Source organism: Amblyomma mixtum, chromosome 1 (genome assembly GCF_055824585.1).
Source record: "Amblyomma mixtum isolate Tamu chromosome 1, ASM5582458v1, whole genome shotgun sequence".
In the NCBI taxonomy this organism is placed as follows: domain Eukaryota; kingdom Metazoa; phylum Arthropoda; class Arachnida; order Ixodida; family Ixodidae; genus Amblyomma; species Amblyomma mixtum.
This window is the reverse complement of record NC_143012.1, coordinates 92881246-92902084: the sequence shown is the minus strand read 5'-3', so window position 1 is coordinate 92902084 and position 20839 is coordinate 92881246. Positions and strand designations below refer to the sequence as shown.

At 47.0% G+C, this 20839-nt stretch overlaps 1 protein-coding gene across 7 annotated transcripts in view; it reads left to right on the top strand.

The window, feature by feature from the left end:
* Positions 1–20839, top strand: part of Ssdp (Sequence-specific single-stranded DNA-binding protein) — a 77378-nt gene that overhangs the window by 29424 nt on the left and 27115 nt on the right. For 4 of the 7 annotated variants that reach the window (XM_089554590.1, XM_089554562.1, XM_089554583.1 and 1 more), the window contains 5 exons: positions 6831–6920; positions 7698–7758; positions 10566–10595; positions 15188–15264; positions 17919–17992. In XM_089554590.1, coding sequence (XP_089410716.1) covers positions 6831–6920; positions 7698–7758; positions 10566–10595; positions 15188–15264; positions 17919–17992 — 332 coding nt within the window. The remainder of the gene's footprint in view (positions 1–6830; positions 6921–7697; positions 7759–10565; positions 10596–15187; positions 15265–17918; positions 17993–20839) is intronic. The other 3 variants (XM_089554597.1, XM_089554577.1, XM_089554569.1) reach the window with 1 other exon arrangement.

The following is a 20839-nucleotide window of genomic DNA, read 5'->3' as shown; positions in this document are numbered from 1 at the left end:
CACACTGAAATATCGCTAGAATTCTTGCAATGTATCATCAATTCCGCGGTAAGGCTCTCAGATAACCACTACATTAACTTCGCAAATTTATCATCTACAGGATGTCATCACTAGCTAAATTTGATACCCTATTTTGAGCGTACTAGTTTGTTCAAATTCAGTTTTTTTTTTCCCCGTTCAATAGAAGCCTGGAACTCTGTACCCGGGTCCATTCGTTCATGTCCAGTTCAAAGTTTTGTAACTGCTATCGAAGACGCATAACAGCTGAATATTCCTAGCCTTTCGTTAACAGTTCCTTTCTTGTTTGATATTTCTTTTGTGATTTGGAATTTATTGTAGTGCTCACTTTGTACTTTTTGCTGTATTTTGTTACCTTGTTGCGCATTTTGTGTTTTGTGTTTTTCCCGCTCCTGCCATAGCGCATATAAATGTGCTGCAGTATGTATAAATAAATAAAATAAATGCCGGTCCCATAAAGGACCAGTGTGGAGCCAGCTGTTTCCAGTATTGGGCCAATTATCCGTGCTGCTAGGGATACAATGATGTGTTGTGCCCCTATGTGTTTGCACCGCTGTGCCTTCCCCCCCACCCGAAAATGGTCCCGGACCGTGCAGCTCAGTTTCAGACTGTACTTGCTTGGGGACAGGGTCTGATAGCTGCATGGGGCTTTAGCACTGATGGGGGGGAAGGAGGGTTTCCTTGGGCCTTGTGGAAGAAATGTGGCATGCGAAATTGTGCATTGGTTACAAGAAGGGCGGCTTCTCACTTGAGGGCTGCAGCCGTGCACTCGAGTTAATTTGTGCACTTCGCAAAAGGACACTGACGGCAGATTGACGTTTACCTGAATGACTAGATTGTCATACACTGTGATGACAAAGGATGCACTTCGCAAGTAGCTTTGGTTAGTTAGAAAAAGGTCAGAAAATAAGGTAGAGGCAACACAGCGAGCTATGGAAAGAAAAATTATAGGTGTAACGTTAGGAGATCGGAAGAGGGCAGAGTGGGTGAGGGAACAAACGCGGGTTAACGACATCCTAGTCGAAAACTAGAGGTAGAAGTGGGCTTGTGCAGGGCATGTAATGCGAAGGCAAGATAACCGTTGGTCCTTAAGGGTAACTGAGTGTATTCCAAGAGAAGGCAAGCATAGCAGGGGACGGCAGAAAATTGGGTGGGCAGATGAGATAAAGAAGTTTGCGGGGATACAGTGGCCGCAACTGGCGAAGGACAGGGTTAATTGGAGAGACATGGGAGAGGCCATTGCCCTGCAGTGGGCGTAGTCAGGCTGATGATGATGATTGCCGCCTCTGGGTGCTTGTGAAGGCGTGCCCTCAGCAATTAATGTCTTTTGCTGTCTCACCAAAAAGCCTTAAGATTTATTTTTAGATTTATTTTTAACAAAGCGAGAATCTGGTGAATTTGTTGTCAGTGTCCCTTTAGTTTGTGCACTCGCGTTGGCTTGTGCATGCTAGGCACACCACTTTTTCCAAAGCTGGGTCTGTGGCTTGCATGTGTGGCACGCTTTTTTTTTTCTTGTCGAGTTGCACTGAACGAACTTTTATAAATTTTCCGTGCACAATGCCATGGATTAGGCAGTCCTTTAGGATTGCAAAAGTGATTCACATGCCACGCTGAGCCACTGTGCTTTGCTTGTTTTTGCGTCGAAGTGTATTGTGGATGTCCACGAAAGATGCTGTGCGTGCATGCAGGCTGAGCATTAAGGCCTTACGTTGCCCTGTTTGTCAGCAGAGGTGTGAGCAGCTGGGTAAGATGCAAGGTCTGCAAGACTTCCTACTTGCATTCACCAACTTGAATTTGATTCATCAGTTGAATTGAATTCACCAACTTGATGCATTCACCAACTTGAATAGCTTCGTGTAGAGGCGTTTACTTGACCTAGCCACAGTAGTGGTGAAGTGGATGGCTGGGCCTGAGACACTCCGTTTAACCTCAAGGCTCACAGCTGTGTTTCAGGCACAAAAAGTCATCTCCATTGGTTAATATGAGGGCCTGGCATTGCAGGCCTTTAAGAGAAGGTGATGACAACTGCGAACAGTACAGTGGCCAGGTGATATAAGACCAGCAGGGGAGTGGCTTTGATCAAATGGTGTAGAGCTAGCCCTGGTTATAGCCTGGCATCATGTTGCCTGGCATCAAGTTTGTTTCAGGTGCTACACCTTTTCCAGCCTGCCTCCCATTCTTTGCTTCATTCGAGGCTCAAGTGCAACATTCGCACCTGGTGGATTGCCAGCCATATTACTGGCTCATGCTGGTAGTCCAGCTATAGGGAGACTGCCAGCCACATTGCCAGTTCACGTGGAGTGTGCTGGCAGTCCCATTGTGGCCAGCAATGGGGAAATTTCCGGCCACTTTGCCGGTTCGTGTTGAAATGTGTGGGTAGTCCCACTGTGACCAATCTACTGACCAATCTAATCTACTCACCAATCTGTTGACCAATCTAATCTACTCACCAATCTACTTGACGCTTGTTTAGCGGTTTTACTACCCCTGGTGCTCTGTGGATTCTGTATGAACTGCACTGTGCGGTAGTGCATGAATGCTTTGCATGCTTTTTGTGCTTCGGAGTGATTTTGCTTTCAGGCAGCCATAAGCCTTGGCTGCTTTTATTGCCTGGCAGCAAGCAAACGAACGGGGTGTGAACATTTCTTTGCCTATGGGTTGGCCGAGAGCGACCAGCAACTCTTTAGAAGGGTAGCAATTTGGGCCTGTTGCTAGCCCATGATGTCGTGGTGAAGTCTGTGTTGGTCAGACGGGTCGCTGTGTAAATGACCGATTAAGGGAGCATGATGATTCCTTATGTAGTTGGTACAGCTCAAATCTCTAAATGTGATGCTTCAGGAGAATAAAATTTGTTGGAAGTTAGTGCTCATGGTGTTAGTCTCTTCTTGTCTCTTGTGTCGTCGTCTTTTGCAGCGCTACAGTATATTAGAACTATGTACCAACAAGCCCAAAAAGCCACGCTACTAAATTAGACGCAATGAGCAATGCGAGAACACTGAGTTGGTCTCCCGCACTCAAAGAGAAACAAAAATCTGCTCAAGGCGAACTCCTTCCCGTGCCCCTCGCTCAAGACAAACTTTAAACAGAAGCTGCATAGCACTCTCAAGAAAAGAAAGAAAAAAATGGGTGGGGGTGGGGGGGGGGAGTACCAAAGAATTCTTACGGTATGTAAATGCAAGAGCATTGCTTGTCGTTGAGGTGAGGTGTTGTCGGGGTGAGGGAACAAACGCGGGTCATTGACATCCTAGTCGAAATCAAGAGGAAGAAATGGGCTTGGGCAGGGCATGTAATGCGAAGGCAAGATAACCGCTGGCCCTTAAGGGTTACGGAGTGGATTCCAAGAGAAGGCAAACGTAGCAGGGGGCGCCAGAAAGTTAGGTGGGTGGATGAGATTAAGAAGTTTGTGGGGATAGGATGGTCACAGATGGCACACGACGGGGTTAATTGGAAATATATGGGAGAGGCCTTTGTTCTGCAGTGGGTGTGGCCAGGCTGATGATGATGATGTCACGCCTATTAGTTTCTTATAAAATATACAAAATTTGAGCTCTCTACCTTTAACAGTTCTCAGAAAAAAAAAGTGGGTCATATGTGTCCCACTGAGCACTGAAAGACAGCTGCTTTAGAAAAAAAAAATATTTTTGTTATCTGATGGGAACTTAGCGTAGGCATAGAAGTAGCAAATGAGAAAGCATACAAAAACCTACTTTCTGTGACGAAATATTCAAGAAATTTTCGTTCTATATCTGCTTCCTGTTGACATTCGGGCAACATACATGGGCATGCCTGTAGCAGGCTACTTTTAGTTTTGAAAACGCAGGTAAGAAACTGCGCAGAGAGGTACTCCACAGACTTCGCATGTGGACTGGGTTGTCACTTTTCTTGTTTCCTTCGAGTGCCACCTGATTATGAAAAGTTTATTATGTGTTGCACAAATTTTTGTGGAACCAGTATGGGCAGGACAGAAAAAAAAAAGCTTAAATAAGACGTTTAATCAATCATGGGTAAGAAATAAACTTTTGACACCACTAATGATTTACCAGTTGGAGTGTGCACCACAATCCTTTGTAAAACACGTGCCGCACATGTGAGATGGGTAGTCTGTTTATCTGCCACCGGGTGAATATTGTTAAAACAAAAGCCAAAAAGCTTTGGACGTCAACGAGGCGGCGTTAGAAATGTGAAAGCAATGGATGCAGTGGTTTTAGGCTGACAGCTGAAAACATGGGAATGAAAAAAGTGGGACATATGGGTCCCACTGTCCCACAAAGGGTAAGAGGTCTACATAGTAGAGTGAACCATGACCACATCGGAGGTGCACCGGCTGCCTGTTTTGTCTGGTGATGTGCAGTTTTTTTTTTGTCTCAGCTTGGTTTCACTCAAGGTAGTTGGCTGAATTCATATGAACTGAGTGAAGCATACAGGGTGTCATTTTTTGAACAGGACTACATTGGTTCTGGCTGTACAGCTCGAGCACAGAACCTCAATTCCTTTGCAGCGATTGGTAATCCAATTTTTCCAATTTTTCGCTGAATGAGGTACCTCGAATGAGCCCTCATGCGAAGCAGACCTTGGATTTCACTGTCTGGCAGGGCATATGCGCTGTGGTCTTGAGGTCTAGAGACTTGATCAGGGCACATCTGCAATTTGCGGCATATTGACTCAGCCAGTGCACTGTGGGAGCCTAGTCACTTCTCCCAGCCACGAGAATTAAAGATAGTGCCCATCAACGGAGGCACCTTGTAGCTGGGGGTGCTTAAAGGCAACTCTGAAGGATCCTCTGAACATTTTGAATTCACGGTCACATCAAAATTAAGCGGGTAAAAGTTGAATCATGCAGTGATTTAGGTGCTCGGGCAGCCCCAAAAAGCACTCGCGAGGAACCCAGTTTGAGGACCTCTGGTGTAAATCATGGAAGAGCGGAAAGACTGCATAGAGTTTGTTTAAGGTTGGTGCTCATGATGTGTTTAGCTCTGCTTTGTTGGGCAGGACAGTTGCGAGTATGTCCAGTATCTTGCTGCCACAACTGTGCTCAAGCAACTGGTGTAAGGAACTCTTTTGATTCTATAGAGATTGAAGCCGTTGCGGTGGCTCAGGGCTGCTGTCCCGAAAGACGCGGGTTCGATCCCGGCCGTGGCGGCCAAATTTCAATGCAGCAAAATCCTAGAGGCCCGTGTACTGTGCGATGTCAGTACTCGTTAAAGAACCCCGGGTGGTCGAAATTATTCCGGAGCCCTTCACTACAGTGTCTGTCATAGCCTGAGTCGCTTTGGGACGGTAAGCCTACGTAAACCAGCTATAGAGATTGAGTACTGCGGCAGTTTGTCCAACAGGCCTCAGAGTGGATAAATTCTTTCGAGAACTAACTGCAATGCAATAGAGTGTAAGGGAGGATTTGTGGTCTCTAGAGTTTTTAATGGATACCCTCAGTAGCCGGCGTCTTACCCGAGTTGCATGCTGCAAACAGTGACATATTACCCGTTGCCAGGTTGATCCTCGACCTCCATGCAACGCCAGTTAGCCTGAAGACTAAAGGCATTGCTAGAGAAGCCTCGGGCACAGGGGCTTTGGTCGTTACGTGTTGTGGGCCCAGTCACTGGCTGCACATTGTGGTTTCATGGCCCACTTGTATGACAATAGGCTCTCACTGTAATGCTAAACACAGCCACCACCAGTGTGCTTAGTTACACATACTTGTTGGTTTTTTTGTATGAGCAAGTTATATCAAGTACACGTGCGCTGTTCAGTCTCGTGTACTTTTCATATAAGATTGAGTTTGCGAACACGCCTTGCACACAGTGGTTTGCTGTTGGCTGCTCAGAATTCATTGGCGTGCAGTACAGTGTCATTGAATCACTCTGTCGGACCGTGAGAGATACTTAGATTATAACAGATTAAGCAGGCATTCAATTTACTGTGGTGTCCATTTGCCAGAATCTCGGCTAAGGTGACTTCAAGGTGCACAGAACATATTTGGCTATCTCAGTCAACGTAGCTTGTTGGTTCACGTAGCTTGCTTTAGGGCCTCCGAGTGTTTTTTTATCCGGATCGGATCCGGATGACTTGGGCGGAGATGTCAGCACTGAAATAGCTATTCCCCTTGGAGTATGCAGGCTGTTTCAGAGAAAGTGATCTGTAATTAGTTTTCCGTAACTAGGCTAACTAGGCTCTTAGGCTAACTAGGCTCCGTAACTAGGCTCTTTGAGGTGTACAGATGGCATCGGCGGCATTGCAGTATCAGTTTTGATGTTCATCAGAAAAACATGGATGTCCACTAATAAGCTGGTAATAAATCATGAATAGCTAATGTTTTTGTTATTGCAGTTAGGCACTTGGTTACAATTAGACATTTCTGGTTGGCCTTTGTGATATATGATACGGCCTTTAGTAAAGCCGTATCACTTGTTAGAATTGCGAAAGTGCTGTTACCCTCCCTCGGCACTGGCTCAACAAATTTTAGCCATCACATGCCCTTTTCAAAAACGTGCACAATTTTGGTGTGCCACACAATGGGTGTGTGACATTTTTTTTTATTGCACTGTGCGGGGGAGCATTTTTGTGCCCTTGCGGGGGTGCCCAGTGTGAGGTGTGCAGTCACCTGTATTAACCTGTGAGTGGCTGTAAGGGGTTCGCTGTAGAAGTCTGTAGAGCCGACTCTAAAGCGGTTGGCCCTGGGTAGGTGTGCGTATGTTCATCAAGGGAAGGGGTTCGGCGAGGATTGGCACAGGTTGGCAAGGGTTAACAGGGTTCTGGCTCTCCTGTGCCAGTCTAAGTTGTTTCCGAGATGACCAGTGCTGGAGGTGTCCTTTTAGAGGGCCATCTTTTCGCAGCCCTTCATGTCGCCGCGCTACCCCGGGGGACCAAGGCCGGGCGTGCGGATGCCCCAGCAGGTCGACTTCAACGTGAGTGGCGCACTTTCTCAGGCAGCTGTGCTCAACCTCCCATGTCTCCGCCCGTAACAGCTTGGGCTAATCGTTGGCCTGCAGTGTTTTTGAGTGAGACAAATGAAGTGATGGCCACTTGCCATTTTAAATTCTTGCGAAGAGCATGCAGATTCATCTCGGACGCAGTCTCTCAGTAACTATGGAATGTATGGGGCCATTTGTGAGTGTCTATGGGGCGGAAACGTGGAGGCTAACAAAGATGGTTCAGCTTAAGGTAAGGACAACGCAGCGAGCTATGGAAAGAAAAATGATAGGTGTAACGTTAAGAGACAAGAAGCGGGCGGAGTGGGTGAGGGAACAAACGCGGGTTAAGGACATCCTAGTTGAAATCAAGAGGAAGAAGTGCTTGGGCAGTGCATGTAATGCGAAGGCAAGATAACCGCTGGTCCTTAAGGGTAACGGCGTGGATTCCGAGAGAAGGCAAGCGTAGCAGGGGGCGGCAGCAGAAAGTTAGGTGGGCGGATGAGATTAAGAAGTTTGCGGGGATAGGATGGCCGCAACTGACGAAGGACAGGGTTAATTGGAGAGACATGGGAGAGGCCTTTGCCCTGCAGGGGTCATAGTCAGGCTGATGATGATGCCTGTTGACAGAAGCCTTTTCTGTGTCGGAGTGCTGCGTCATGCAGTTCTTGTGGGAAGTAGTACTGTTCAGAGTCAATTTAATGCCATTGCACGGTGAGTTTTTTTTTCTCTCTCTGGTCTTCAGTGCATCTGACCTTGTGGCTTTCTCTGCAGCCCCCAGGTGGTGTTCCTGGTCAGCCCATGATGCCCAACAGCATAGACCCGACGCGGCAAGGTACGTTGACGTTGTGCTTTGAAACGCTTGCTTTTGCACTTTTCCGAATGGGCTTTTCAAAACTCTCCTTTGGCCCCTTTGTGCATGTTGACTTCGTTTTTGTGCAGTTGCTTCAGGATTTAGGCAACTTAAGAGTGCAGTCTGTCAGCCTTCGCGAAAAAGGAGAATCTTGCTCGACTGAATGACTTCATCCGTGATGTGCCTAGCAGTCAGGGCATTTTACTGGTGCCTGGTTTTTCTTACTGTTGCGTTTCTTGCCTTCCTTTGTCTGAACACGTTTTGCAGCTGGCTCAAAAGGATTAGTTCGTTGCTGCCTGTCAACCACTTCCTGTCCCGTGTGCTTCGATATCTCCGCGGCACTTATTACGGAGGGAGCTGGGGGTGTGGTAGTGGGGTCATTCAAAATGATAAACGGAAGCTTTGATTAGCCGTATTTTCACGTCATTTAATAAACCGTTCAAATCCTTCCTCTGGCATTCTCTGTGTTTACGTGGTACCGAGCACCCCACTGCTCTCCGGTGGCCGCCATCTTGAATTTAACAATCAGTGGTCGGGCCGAGCAAGGACCCACTCCACTGTGTGCCTGTTCTGGATTTTCTCGCCTAGACCTAACAAGTCCCCATACTCTGGTATTTCTTCGTTATCTTCAAATTTTTTAGGTGGGGCACTTGCTTGGTACTTTACGGTACTGCACCCGCCGCGGTGGCTCAGTGGCTGTGACATTCGCCTTGGCTGCTGATCCCAGGGCCGGGGTTTCAGTCTTGGCCGCATTTTGGTGGAGGCAAAATGCAGCGGACTTTTAAAGAGCCCCAGACGGTGGAAATTAATCCAGAGCCCTTCACTTCGGCATCCCTTATGACCCACATGTCACTCCGTGGTGTTAAACCCCCATGCACTGCTATTTCTTGGCCTGAGCTATCCTCGCAGGGGTAGGGTTTAAGCCTGATTTTATTGTCGCGGCACTAGATTGCTGTGTAGGGAAAAGGGCGTCCTGTCTGGGGGTGGAGCTCCACTTACCAGCTGCCACAGGTGGCAGGGGGGAGAGGTGAACACCCCTTTCCTTTTCATGTGTTAGCGCTATGTGGAGAACTAGGTTGGAGAGCCAGGTTGGCGAACTAGGCTAGGTTGGAGAGCTAGGTTGGCGACCTAGGTATGAGAGCTGGGTCGGCGAGCTGGGTCGGCGAGCGGGGGTCGGCGAGCTGGGTTTGGCGAGCTGGGTCTGGCGAGCTGGGTCTGGCGAGCTGGGTCTGGCGAGCTGGGTCGGCGAGCTGGGGTTGGAGCGCTAGGTGGAGTGCTAGCAAAGAAGCTGGTGTGTGTCCTGGTGAAGCCTAGTGGTGCCATGGTGAAGGTTAGCAAAACCGGTTTCGGAGCAGCTGCAAGCCTTGCGGAAAGGACGTGGGCTGTGCACGCCTGCTGTAGCCTAGTGGAAATGGGGGCAAACCGGTTTCACGGCCGCTGCAGCCAATTGAAAGGCAGAAACTGCGTCTTGCCAACTGCCGTTTACGTTGTCTATAAAACCGTCGGAAGTAACCTAAGCAGAGAGTTGATGCATACTGTGCTAGCGCACCTATGTCGCATTTAGATTAAGGATTTCAGGAAGTAAATCAGGGATTATTTATTTATTTTTGCCGCCCAAGACCTGTGGTCTGTAAGGCAGGCCATAATAGAGGACTGCAGATTAGTTTGTATCTGGGATTCCGTCAGATTTACTCTACTTCTATCAAAACATGGTCACCGTGTCTGGGATTGAACTCTCCAACCCTGGTTCAGCAGCTTCGTGCTGTGCCATAGCTGTGACAGGTTTTGTTGACAATGCAAGACAGTCGTACGCGACGAGCAGTAGTGGGGGGGTGCAAATTTCATTTGCTGCGATAAGTGCACATGGAGTGAAATAAATGCCTTTAGGCAAAAGTTTTCTTTTGAGGCTGAGGCACTGAGAAAGGATGGTTTGGCTTGGGCGGTGCTCCTGACCAGCTTGGTAACAACTCGGTCTTTCTGGTGGGAGTCGGAAAAGACGCAGAGGACAGCTTCGTCCAAATTCTGTTGTTAGTGAAAGTGAATGCTGTCTCTCTCTCTGGCTACGCTGATGTTTACCTAGAAGTGTTCAAACTACTGGGTTAAGAATTCTGCTTGCCTTCTCAATTATCCTATTAATGTGTTGATTGAATACGTGATCTTTAGTTTTATTTTTATTTTTTTTCATGACACGTACTGGCCGTTAAATGCGAATGGACGACTGGTAGGTTTTTCCTCGCAAATGTTACAGGACAACATTTATGAGTGTTCAGTAGTAGCACCCAAGGTTGGCACCTTGCATCTAAGCGATGTAAATCTTCCTGCAATATTTATATATCACTACCACTTATTTGATCCGTAAATTAGTCTTCAGCAAATCTATTATGACGTGAGGTATTGTTTGCAGTGCAATGATACAAATTAAGATTGGCGGGGACCCAAGAACTGATGCCTGAAAAACTTCAAATGTAACATTTATGCTGCCTCCCACAATCACACACAACTTTCATTCGTCCAGGTAGTCTTCAGGTAGTTTGAGGACTTTGCCGTCAATGTCTAGGGCCTTTCATTGTGAATTTTTGGAGCTCAGATTTTTAGACAAATGCTTTGTGAAAGTCAAAGGACTTTGTTGTTGGAATGTGGCAATGTAACTGTATAAGCCAGCTGCATTTTATCCCCAGCATCAAACCTTTAAGTGAAAGAGATGATGTTTGGTAGCACTGGCTTGTGTGCGGTTGTCTGTGCCTGTCTGGTTGTTGCGGTCAACAGTTGGCCTCTCTGCCTTCTTGCAGGTGACGGAGGGGAGTTCGCAGGGTGGCAAGGTGAGCACCCGTTTTCATTTTCATGGGGGGGGGGGGGGGGGAGGGGGGGGGAGGGGGGGGGGGGGGGGAGGGGGGGGGGGGAGGGGGGGGGAAGGCATTTCTTGTGCTGTGATCACACCACCGTGCACTCCACCCACGCGATGTGTTAGCTGTAGAACGAAACCCTCTCCATACGTCTTCCTTTGAAAATTTTGTTGGAAATGATAGGGGTGCTTGTATTGAACTGTTCACTGTCGGCACTGTGAATGCATTGAACCAGCTGTTTCTGTCATGGGAGGAGATTGCTTGAAAATCTGCTTTGGGTGCATAATGGCTATGACTGCAGCTGCTCGACAAAAGCGCCTTATGCCGCCGCGGTGGCTCAGTGGTTATGGTGCTCGGCTGCTAACCCGAAAGACGCGGGTTCGATCCCGGCCGCGGCGGTATAATTTCGATGGAGGCGAAATTCTAGAGGCCCGTGTGCTGTGCGGTGTCAGTGCACGTTAGAGAACCCCAGGTGGTCGAAATTTCCGGAGCCCTCCACTACGGCGTCCCTTATAGCCTGAGTCGCTTTGGGACGTTAAACCCCAATAAACCAAACCAAACCTCTCCGTATGTCTTCCTTCGAAAATTATATTGGAAAGGACAGGGGCGCTTGTATTGAGCTGTTCACTTTCGGCACTGTGAATGCATTGAACAAGCTTTTTTCTGTCATGGGAGAAGATTGTTTGAAAAGCTGCTTTGGATTACTGTGACGGCTATGACTATAGCCGCATGACAAAAGTGCCTTATGAAGCAGGTGCGAAAAAGCGTTGGACAAATTGGGGGACACTCAAGCTTGGCCTTTAAGGGTGTGACACAGCAGTTCCTCTTGCCCACGGTGGCTGACATGGGCATTGTTTTCCCTTTCACAATCGTGATCATTATGTGTGAAAGACCACATGACGTACATATAGAAGCCCCGCTTTAACCAAGCTGTATGAACGTGTCTGCGCGACGCAGTGGTGGCATGTCTGACTCTCAACCCTCAGGCCCTAGGGTCAGTGGTTTCCAATGCACCGCTGGTTTGGCTGGCGCCATCTGTGGGAGGCTCTTGTCTTAACTGGTCTTAACTTTCCCGTCGCACCGACACTGGCTTTTATGCGATGTGGGGCCTTTATCCCTTGTGTAAAGCCTACCGGATGCAGCAGTTGTTGGAAAGAGGCTGAATTACTGCTGAAAGTTCCCACGCAGGGTGTCGTTTCACTGCTGGCTGGCTGAAGCGCAGCTTTAGGCCAAAAGAAACTGCTCTTTGCAGTGCTACTCATTGGTGATTGGTTAGTCGTTGATTAGTGGGTTTGGTGGCTGTAGTTTTAGGGCTTTGGGTTCATTTTTGGCACCTGCGCTTCTGTAATGTGCACCAAAATCTTAGAATGCTGGGCATGCTCTTCCATTTTGCTGCCATTGAAATGCAGCCATGATCGAACCCATGAGCCTGGGAATGCAGCCACATGCCGTACTCTTAGTCACCCCTGTAGGTAATGCCACTTATTAAAGGTGCACTGAAGAGGAATCTGAACTTGTCTTTTTGCCGCGGGAGCTCCATCTACACGTTCCGAGCATTCTTCGAAACTTCGATTTGTTGCCCTGTGTGGCCGATTTCCCTAATTAAATCGAATTAACGTCCGGCTCCCGCCTTTTTTTTTTTTTTTAATTCTCCCTCGTACGGTGGGCGGAGTCGACCGACGCGGGGAGTGCCTTTCACCCAGTCCCGTGGCGGCTTGCCGCTGTGCCATCGGCGGAGTAATACGTAGTAGTCCGTAGAAGCAAATAGTCCGCGCGTATTTTTATGTCTGCGGGCTTATTTTGCGGTTATATTATCTGCAAATGAAACTATTTATTCACGGAAGCCTAAAAAACAAAATGAAGCGAAAGCAAAGCCTCCGCGGAGCTGGCTGAAAGGCACTCCCCGCGTTGGTCGACTCCGCCCACCGTACGAGGGAGAATTCGAAAAAAAAAAGGCGGGAGCCGGACGTTAATCCGATTTAATTAGGGAAATCGGCCACACAGTGCAATAAGTCGCAGTTTCTAAGAATGCTAGGAACGTGTAGATGGAGTTCCTGAGGCAAAAAGACGAGTTCAGATTCCTCTTCAGTGCACCTTTAATGTTGAAGGTGCAAGTGGCGTTCAGTGAGCTCGTAAGTGCACAGTGTGGTCACGAATGGCATGTGGCGGGCTCTGGTTTTCGACCAAGGAGTGGATCGGCAGTGCTGGTGTTGACACTAGCAAGTGTGACTTACGTGTCAGTTTCCCACTTCCGTTCACCGTTGAGGCAACTGGGGGTCACAGACCGCTAAGCCGATCAGTGGCTCTACTTCGATTCGTGCTTTTTGGTGGTTTCTTATTTTGGTGGCAGTGCAGCATCGACGTTGCGTAGGATGTTAGTCTTTTGAAACTGAAAGCTCTCCACGTCTCCTCCGAAGAGACTGTACACAGCCTTGAAGGGTGCGTTGCTCCGAACGTCGTGTGTGTGGGGGCCCAGGCGCATAGTTTCGCGTTCGCATTTGGCGGGACTAGTTCACCCTCGAATTAATGGGCTATTTTTATGCACAGTCGTCGGTGTGTGGGACTAGTTTGCTTTCAAATTTACGGGCTATTTTTATGCACCGACTTCGGTGTGACATGAAGTGACCAAGTTGGACGGCTTCGAATGTAGTGGGAGAATAAGTAAACGCTGCGGAATGTCTGTACACTAATGACGCGCGTTGAGCGGTGGCAGTTTGTCATTATGCAGGTCACTTCATTTTCGGAATTGGAAATTTATTTGTTTGGATTATCGAAAAATCCTGGAGCCCAGAGCTAAAAAAAGCAGATGAAGACGGCCTGACATGGTTTTGGGCGCCATGTAAAAATACAAAATAATAAGCATGGTGTCCCCTATTGTCCCAGTAAAGCAAGATGTGCATGCTGAAAGTGAAGGTGTTCCTCGTGGATCAAGCAACATTTGGTGAAAGAAGTGTTGGGGATCACAGCACATTGAGCCCTGGACTCCGACAGTGTTGCGGGGATAAATTTGCAGGGAGTGGAACGCCGCTTGTATGTGTAGTTTCGTAGGTGATCATAATGCGGTTCTTAATTAGGGGGGTAGGCAAGGGTTTTAAAACTGACCTTTTTATTTACAGCTATAGTCTCAGGAAACACAGATGCGTTTTTCTCTTCTGATTCCAAAAATGTAATCGTAATTGAGCTGGTGGTCTTAGATCAAAAGTTGTTCTAAATTCTGGAGTGTAATTAGGTAATTTCTTACGCATCCTTAGTGAACTTTCTCATTGCATTTTGTTGCTTTTAATTACATGAATTGATAGCCAGAGAGTTCCCTTACCCGATGACATTCTTACTTTCTTTTTGTTTAGGCCACGTGTGAATAGCAATTTACAATTAGCTTAACGAGTTGCAGTGTCAAATACTGCGACTTTTTACTCTCGACGTACTATATCAGGATGACGGGCCTGTAGAGAAAAATGAATGTCATCGGATATGGGAACTCTCTGGCTATCAATTCATGTAAATAGATGCAACAAAATGCAATGAGAAAGTTTATTAAAGCTGCCTAAGAAATTACCTAATTACACTCTAGACTTTGTTAGATTTAAGACCACCAGCTAAAATATGATAAAATATTTGGAGTTGAAAGAGAAAAATGCACCTGTGTGCAAAATTTCACGAGATTCTAGCCATAAATAAACAAGTTGGTTTTAAGACCCTTGTCTCCCCTCAAGCCAGCTGTTGTTGTTGCCGGCTTAGTCTTCAGTGTCTCCTTTTTTATATTTGATGGCTTAGTACACACTGGGAGAGGAGGTTTTGTACCGTAGCGAACGTACTGTGGCCATGGATGGCAGCCATTCGTGGGCGTATGTTATGGGAGGTTGAGGCTGATTAGTTTTAGGGAGGGAAGAGGGTCTTGTAAAATAAATTTGTTTTTTATGAACCCAGAGTTATGAAATCTTCAGGGAACCTGTATGTTTGATGCTGATTCCAAGTATGTAATTCAGTTTCATGTAAAACAAGACCTTGTGCACTCATGTAATATGTTAAATAACTTTTTGCCGACTGCTTTTAAGAAATTTTGCTGTGGAACTTGATAAAATGCATGCGATTCGTTTCTCTTGATATCAACCCATGCATATGGGAAAAATTCTCACCGTTCCTGTTATTGAACTTAGAGTATAGGTCTTCAAAGTTTCCACTTTTGAAATGAGAAGGAATGTTTGTCAACCAGTTTCTGAAGTGCCTATATAACCTTGATAGGCAGGGCAATAATCCCTCGATGACAAGAAACCAATGGCACACATTATAGCGAGTTATCTAGACCAAAATTTTTTTCAAAGCTCTCTGCAAAAAAGTGACCCGAAATATTACATCAGTGTAGAAGGACCTGATTTACATAAAATTAAATTGCATAATTGAAGATTTTTTCTTAATTGTGACTTCATTAATAAAAACTGTTTTTAAGGCCGTTTTCTTCCTCAATACACTCACACATGCGCACATGAGGCTGAGCAGTTGTGTACACGGTGAACTGTGTGTGGCTTGGTGGTGTGCTTGACTTCTTCTCTGCTGCCTCTGCCTTGCAGGGCCTCCTTCGATGAACCCGATGAACCCGCGGATGAACCCTCCCCGGGGCCAACCCCTGGGGCCCATGAACCCTGGCGTGAGTGCCTGCTCTGTTCTCCTAGTTGGGCATTGAGCCATGGCTGATGTCTCACTAGGGTTGTTGCCTCCGCTGGATTTGTCTCGAGCTGGGACTGGGTGGGGAAAGCTGGCTTTTGTGTGGGCGTTAAGCTCATAGATAGGCCTTAGGCTTAAAGGTGCACTGAAGAGGAATCTGAACTCGTCTTTTTGCCGCAGGAACTCGGTCTACACGTTCCGAGCATGCTTAGAAACTGCGACTTATTGCCCTGTGTGGCCGATTTCCCTAATTAAATCGAATTAATGCCCGGCTCCCGCTTGTTTTTTTTAATTCTGCCTCGTACGGTGGGCGGAGTCGACCAACGCGGGGAGTGCCTTTCAGCCAGCTCCGTGGAGGCTTTGCTTTCGCTTCATTTTGTTTTGTAGGTTTCCGCGAATAAATAGTTTCATTTGCAGATAATATAACCGCAAAATAAGCCCGCAGAAATAAAAATACGCGCGGACTATTTGCTTCTACGGACTACTACGTATTACTCCGCCGATGGCAGAGCGGCAAGCCGCCACGGGACTGGCTGAAAGGCATTCCCCGCGTTGGTCGACTCCGCCCACCGTACGCGGGAGAATTAAAAAAAAAAAAAGGCGGGAGCCGCGCGTTAAATCGATTTAATTAGGGGAATCGGCCACACAGGGCAATAAATCGAAGTTTCTAAGAATGCTCGGAACGTGTATATTCAGTTCCCGCGGCAAAACGACGAGTTCAGATTCCTCTTCAGTGCACCTTTAAGGGGAGATGCGGGAATCGGAGGTGAAGTTTCATATACTTTTGCTGTAGAGCATGAATTATTGCACGCTTAGTGGGAAGTCCACTGAATGCTTAAATACAAAATTCGACTCAAAATATCCTAAGTAAATTTGTGTAAATTTTTATATGCTTCATTGCTACACCAAACTTGCAGGAAGCCTGGTGTAGCAACAAAAGATGCATCATCTTTTACTTGCAGTCGCTCTTAAGTGTCACAAAAAAGAATGATGGCATTCTCCAAATACTTTTAGCCGAGTGATTTTTCGACATGTGGTTAAAAACACCTTACCAAATCTGATGTCTTCTAAAATTCAATTTTCTTCTTCCCCCGAGATTTTCACGACTTTAAAGCTTCTTTCCTTCTTAAATATGGGCCTGTTTGTGAGTTGCGTTTGTTATTCAGTTCACACTGCGGTCTTGTTGTTTGAAATATCCGAATTTTTCAAGTGCTCTGAAGTCACCCACTGCTCCTTTTGGCTCGTGATTGTGATAAAACAGATGGCATATCTGCACCAGTTCACTGTACAGTCGGGGACAAAAGTCTCCGGACCACGTGTTCCTCAAACGAAGCTTATAGCTCTACTATCAGACAGCGGCTGGAGACCGCACTTGTGGAGATGAAAGAGCAAAAATTTAACTTTTACCTCCACAAGTGTGGTCTGCAGCCGCCGACTAATAGCAGAGCGATCGGCTTCGTTTGAGGAACACGTGGTCCGGAGACATTTGTCCCCGACTGTACCTGCTGTTTGTTTCACGTGCTTCCTTGTTGATTGTGAAATAAATGCACACTGCATAGAAGGTGTATAGCTGCATCTTGGTGTATATTTTCATAAACATATGCTCTGGGATGTGCATGTAAATAACGTCGTTTCTCGAATTTCAAGGACCGTGGGTATACTAGCTAAATTCAAAAATTTCTTACCTCCTGCTGTTAAACTTCATTTGTTTAATGCGTTATTTATGTCTAATGTGAACTACTGTTTTCTTGTTTGGGGTAACACTACATTTACAAACTTAAATCAAATTCAAATTCTACAGAAGAAAGCCGTTCGACTAATTGCAGGTGTGGAGGCAAATACACACACCAGAAGCCTTTTCACGAAATTCCAAATACTTTCCATACATAGCCTTTATTATTTCACCTTGGCCAGAAGATATAAGCAAGATCTTCATAGCGAGGAGGCTCTTATTCCATCCATAGCAAACTTAAAATTAAGAGAAGGCAGGTTGACGTCTCGGTCTGCAGAAATTTGGAAGGTTCCTTTTTTGCGTACAAATTTTAGCCGTCAAATGTTAGAGTATTCCCTTCCATCGTTACTTAACTATCTGCACAGTCATAACATAAATTTAGAAAATGTTAGCATGTCAATGTTGAAGTCTTTTTTTTCCCGTCATAATAGAGATGGTACCTTCACTAAGAATTGTATAATGATGATGTATGTATATGTATTGTGCTTATGCTATCTTCCGACATGAAAATGCAATATTCTTATTTTGTTATTTTGCTTCAGTTCGTGCAGTGGCTTTGCACATTTATTATTATTTTTTTTGTGTGTGTAAAGTGTGTCCGGAAAATTAATCACTACATATGTAAATACATTGCGCAACCGTTGTATGCCTTGTAAAGAGGGGCTTGAACCTCGTCAAGTGAACTATTTTTCACTTTTGTTCAAGCCCCTACCGCTTTGACGGAAATAAATCATATTATATCATATCAGGATGGCGACGAGAGCCACACAAACATCAAGACTGGCATCGAAGTGTCTTCGTAAGGCTGTTTTGGTAAAATGAAAGACGCTGCATGTCATGCAACTGGAGCGTAGTCTGGGGTCACTGGGTGTTGTGAGCCACTGTCTTCTCTCTCTCCCCCACAGAACTACGGAGGGATGAGGCCGCCACCCAACAGCACCATGGGTCCCGGAGGACCCAACATGTCCCCAATGTCCATGTGAGTACTGCCTCTAATAAGGGAGTACCGTATTTACTCGCGTAATAGGCGCACTCGCATAATAGGCGCACCCCTAGTTAGGGCGCGAAAAATCAGATTTTTTTTATTTCCGCGCATAATAGGCGCACCCCGAACTTGGCACTGTGATCAATACTGTATTTACACGATTGCAAGACGACGCCTCGCCACCCCCCGCTTCCCAATCTTTATTTTAACAAAGTTTTTGCTGAACTGACTACTAGTCCCTACTAGTGCTGCTGCCGTCGCAGCTGCTGCGGACCCACAGCACGTACAACGACATCGCGTAGAACAGCCGCACACAGTTTTCAGGGATGCTCACTTTAAACGTCTGTTTGGAAAGCTTCATCTCCAGCCGCAAAACGTTCCCGACTTAGGCCCACGAAAACCTCGGCGCTTGGAGTCGCGTACGAAAATTTAGGGACGCCGCAGTCGCAACTGCCGCACTTCTCGGCCACGTCGTATTTTCCGACCTGCCGCACGCTTGCCGTGTTCGAGAGCAAACTCCCAGCCGTGTAGCTGTCGAGCTAAAACAGCAACGCTCCGCGGCAAAGCCATAAACCACAATTACTATCGCGCTACCGCAAATCCCGGCACTTGACAGCAACAACAACAAAAAAAAAACGAGCTGGAGATGCTTCCTCCATGGAGATGCTGATGGCGATATAGATAGCGCAAGCTCGGGGCGGAGGAAAACGATGATGATGATGAGCTTGGCCTTGGGCGCCCTCCGTGGGCAGCGTCTGGGAGCTCCTGTGCACGTCTGTGGTCTCCGCGATCAAGCGCCTGTTGCGCGCAGCCGGAGCCGATCGCGGAGGCCTCGGCGCGTGCATTCCAATGGCTATTCCCGCGTGTGTCGTGGAAAGTTTCGGTGCGGCCCTTACATGGATCTTTTTTTTTTAACATTTTCTTCGCGAAAACGGGGTGCGGCCCGTACACGAGTGCGTTTACGCGGTGTGTTCAATTTTGCGAGTCGAAAAATTTCCGGAAATTTTACCCCGCGTAATAGGCGCACCCCGAACTTTGAGCCGGATTTTCTGGAAAAAAAGTGCGCCTATTATGCGAGTAAATACGGTAATTACCCATTGGCATCCACCCGAGCACAGCCGTACGGCTACAGAGGAAAGCTATACAGCTTTCTCAGAAACTTCGCATTTAAAGAAAAATTCGTCCTGGTCCGGGGTACGAACCCCCGGGACCACCGCTTCACCGGAGCAGTCGCTCTACCAATTGAGCGAACTGGGACGGCAAGCTCACGGTAGGGCAAGAGCAAATTGATAAATAACTCGAAGTGGGAACAGTGTTGACCAAATGTTTAGGGGAAACACCCAAGGTGGAGTAGGTTTGTAATAAGAGAGTAATTACTCACTGACATCCATAGTCGCACGGCTACAAAGGAAAGCTTTCCTTGGGCCGCCTACCCATCGTGCCCTCAACCTGCCCACAGTGCTGTGGGCAATATACCCAGGCATGTGTGCATGTGTGCGTGCGTGCGTGTGTGTGTGTAATCTGCATCTGGTTACACCTGAGAATACGGTTACTGTGCAGTGGAAAGGTTGCATGTATATAATGTTTCAGACAGAAGCTGCGATTTATAACATTTCAAGTGTGCCTAACTACTTTACTGGTCGCAAGACAGTCTTTCTAACCTCTTAAGTGTAACCGTGACTGATTTGCATGTGTATAACGACTAATAAACATTGTGTCATGTGTCTACTGTTCTTCATGCATGCCCTGCAGACACACGCAACGAACTTGGTATACCTCTTTACTCACATAGTGATGACATGAATAAGAGAGCCTAACCACCAGGAACAATGCCAAACCAAGATGAGCAATGCAGAAACACTGGTCACACAGTGCTAGCTACCGCGCCTAATCCACATTCGACCTAACTAGCCGCCGCGGTGGCTCAGTGGTTACGGCGCTCGGCTGCTGGCCCGAAAGACGCGGGTTCAATCCCGGCCGCGGCTGTCAAATGTCGTTGGAGGCGAAATTCTAGAGGCCCGTGTACTGTGCGATGTGTCAGTGCACGTTAAGGAACCCCAGGTGGTCGAAATTATCCGGAGCCCTTGACTAACGGCAGCCCTCATAGCCTGTGAGTCACTTTGGGACATTCAACCCCTATAAACCATAAACATTTGGGCTAATAATATACGGGAATCAAACTTCTCTTTTGAGCAAGTGCCCAGCAACTTTGCTTTGCTCTTTACTAAGCTATTCAGTCATTTTCAAAAACTGATGAGTAATGCTCATTCATCTGCAATTCTGTTGAGTCATCCGTACTCATTACTAGTCCTTATCAATTTCGCAAAGTCATTTTTTGGGGGGTTCTTCCCACGGCAGCCACCTTACACGAGTAGAGAGGGTGATTTCTTTTTGACATGGGCATGACATGGGCCTAGGCCATGTCATTAGATGCCCCTGGTGAGTTCATGATGTTACAATAGTGCAAAAGAAAAACGAGGGACGGAAAGGAAACGACACAGATAGTGCTTGTCTGCGTCGTTTCCTTACCGTCCCTTGCATAGAATTCCTTACTGTTACCTAGAGGGAAAGCTGGCGGCGCTGCACTTCAGCCACCATGGACGCCCAAAGCATCATGGGGCGGTGAGCTACCTGTTGCGAGACAGTCGTAGTTTATCGGGAACACGGAGGGGCACTACTGAGATGTTTCATTCCGAAAACGCTGTTCGTGTGTGCGCAGACGACTTTGGCGTGAACGCAGTGTGCAAAACCCATAGTAGCGAAACCGCAACGACACACGATGCCAATAAAAGGTTTCACTTTTGTGAAATGCCATTAAAAAGCCTCTTAAGGTGTTTAAGC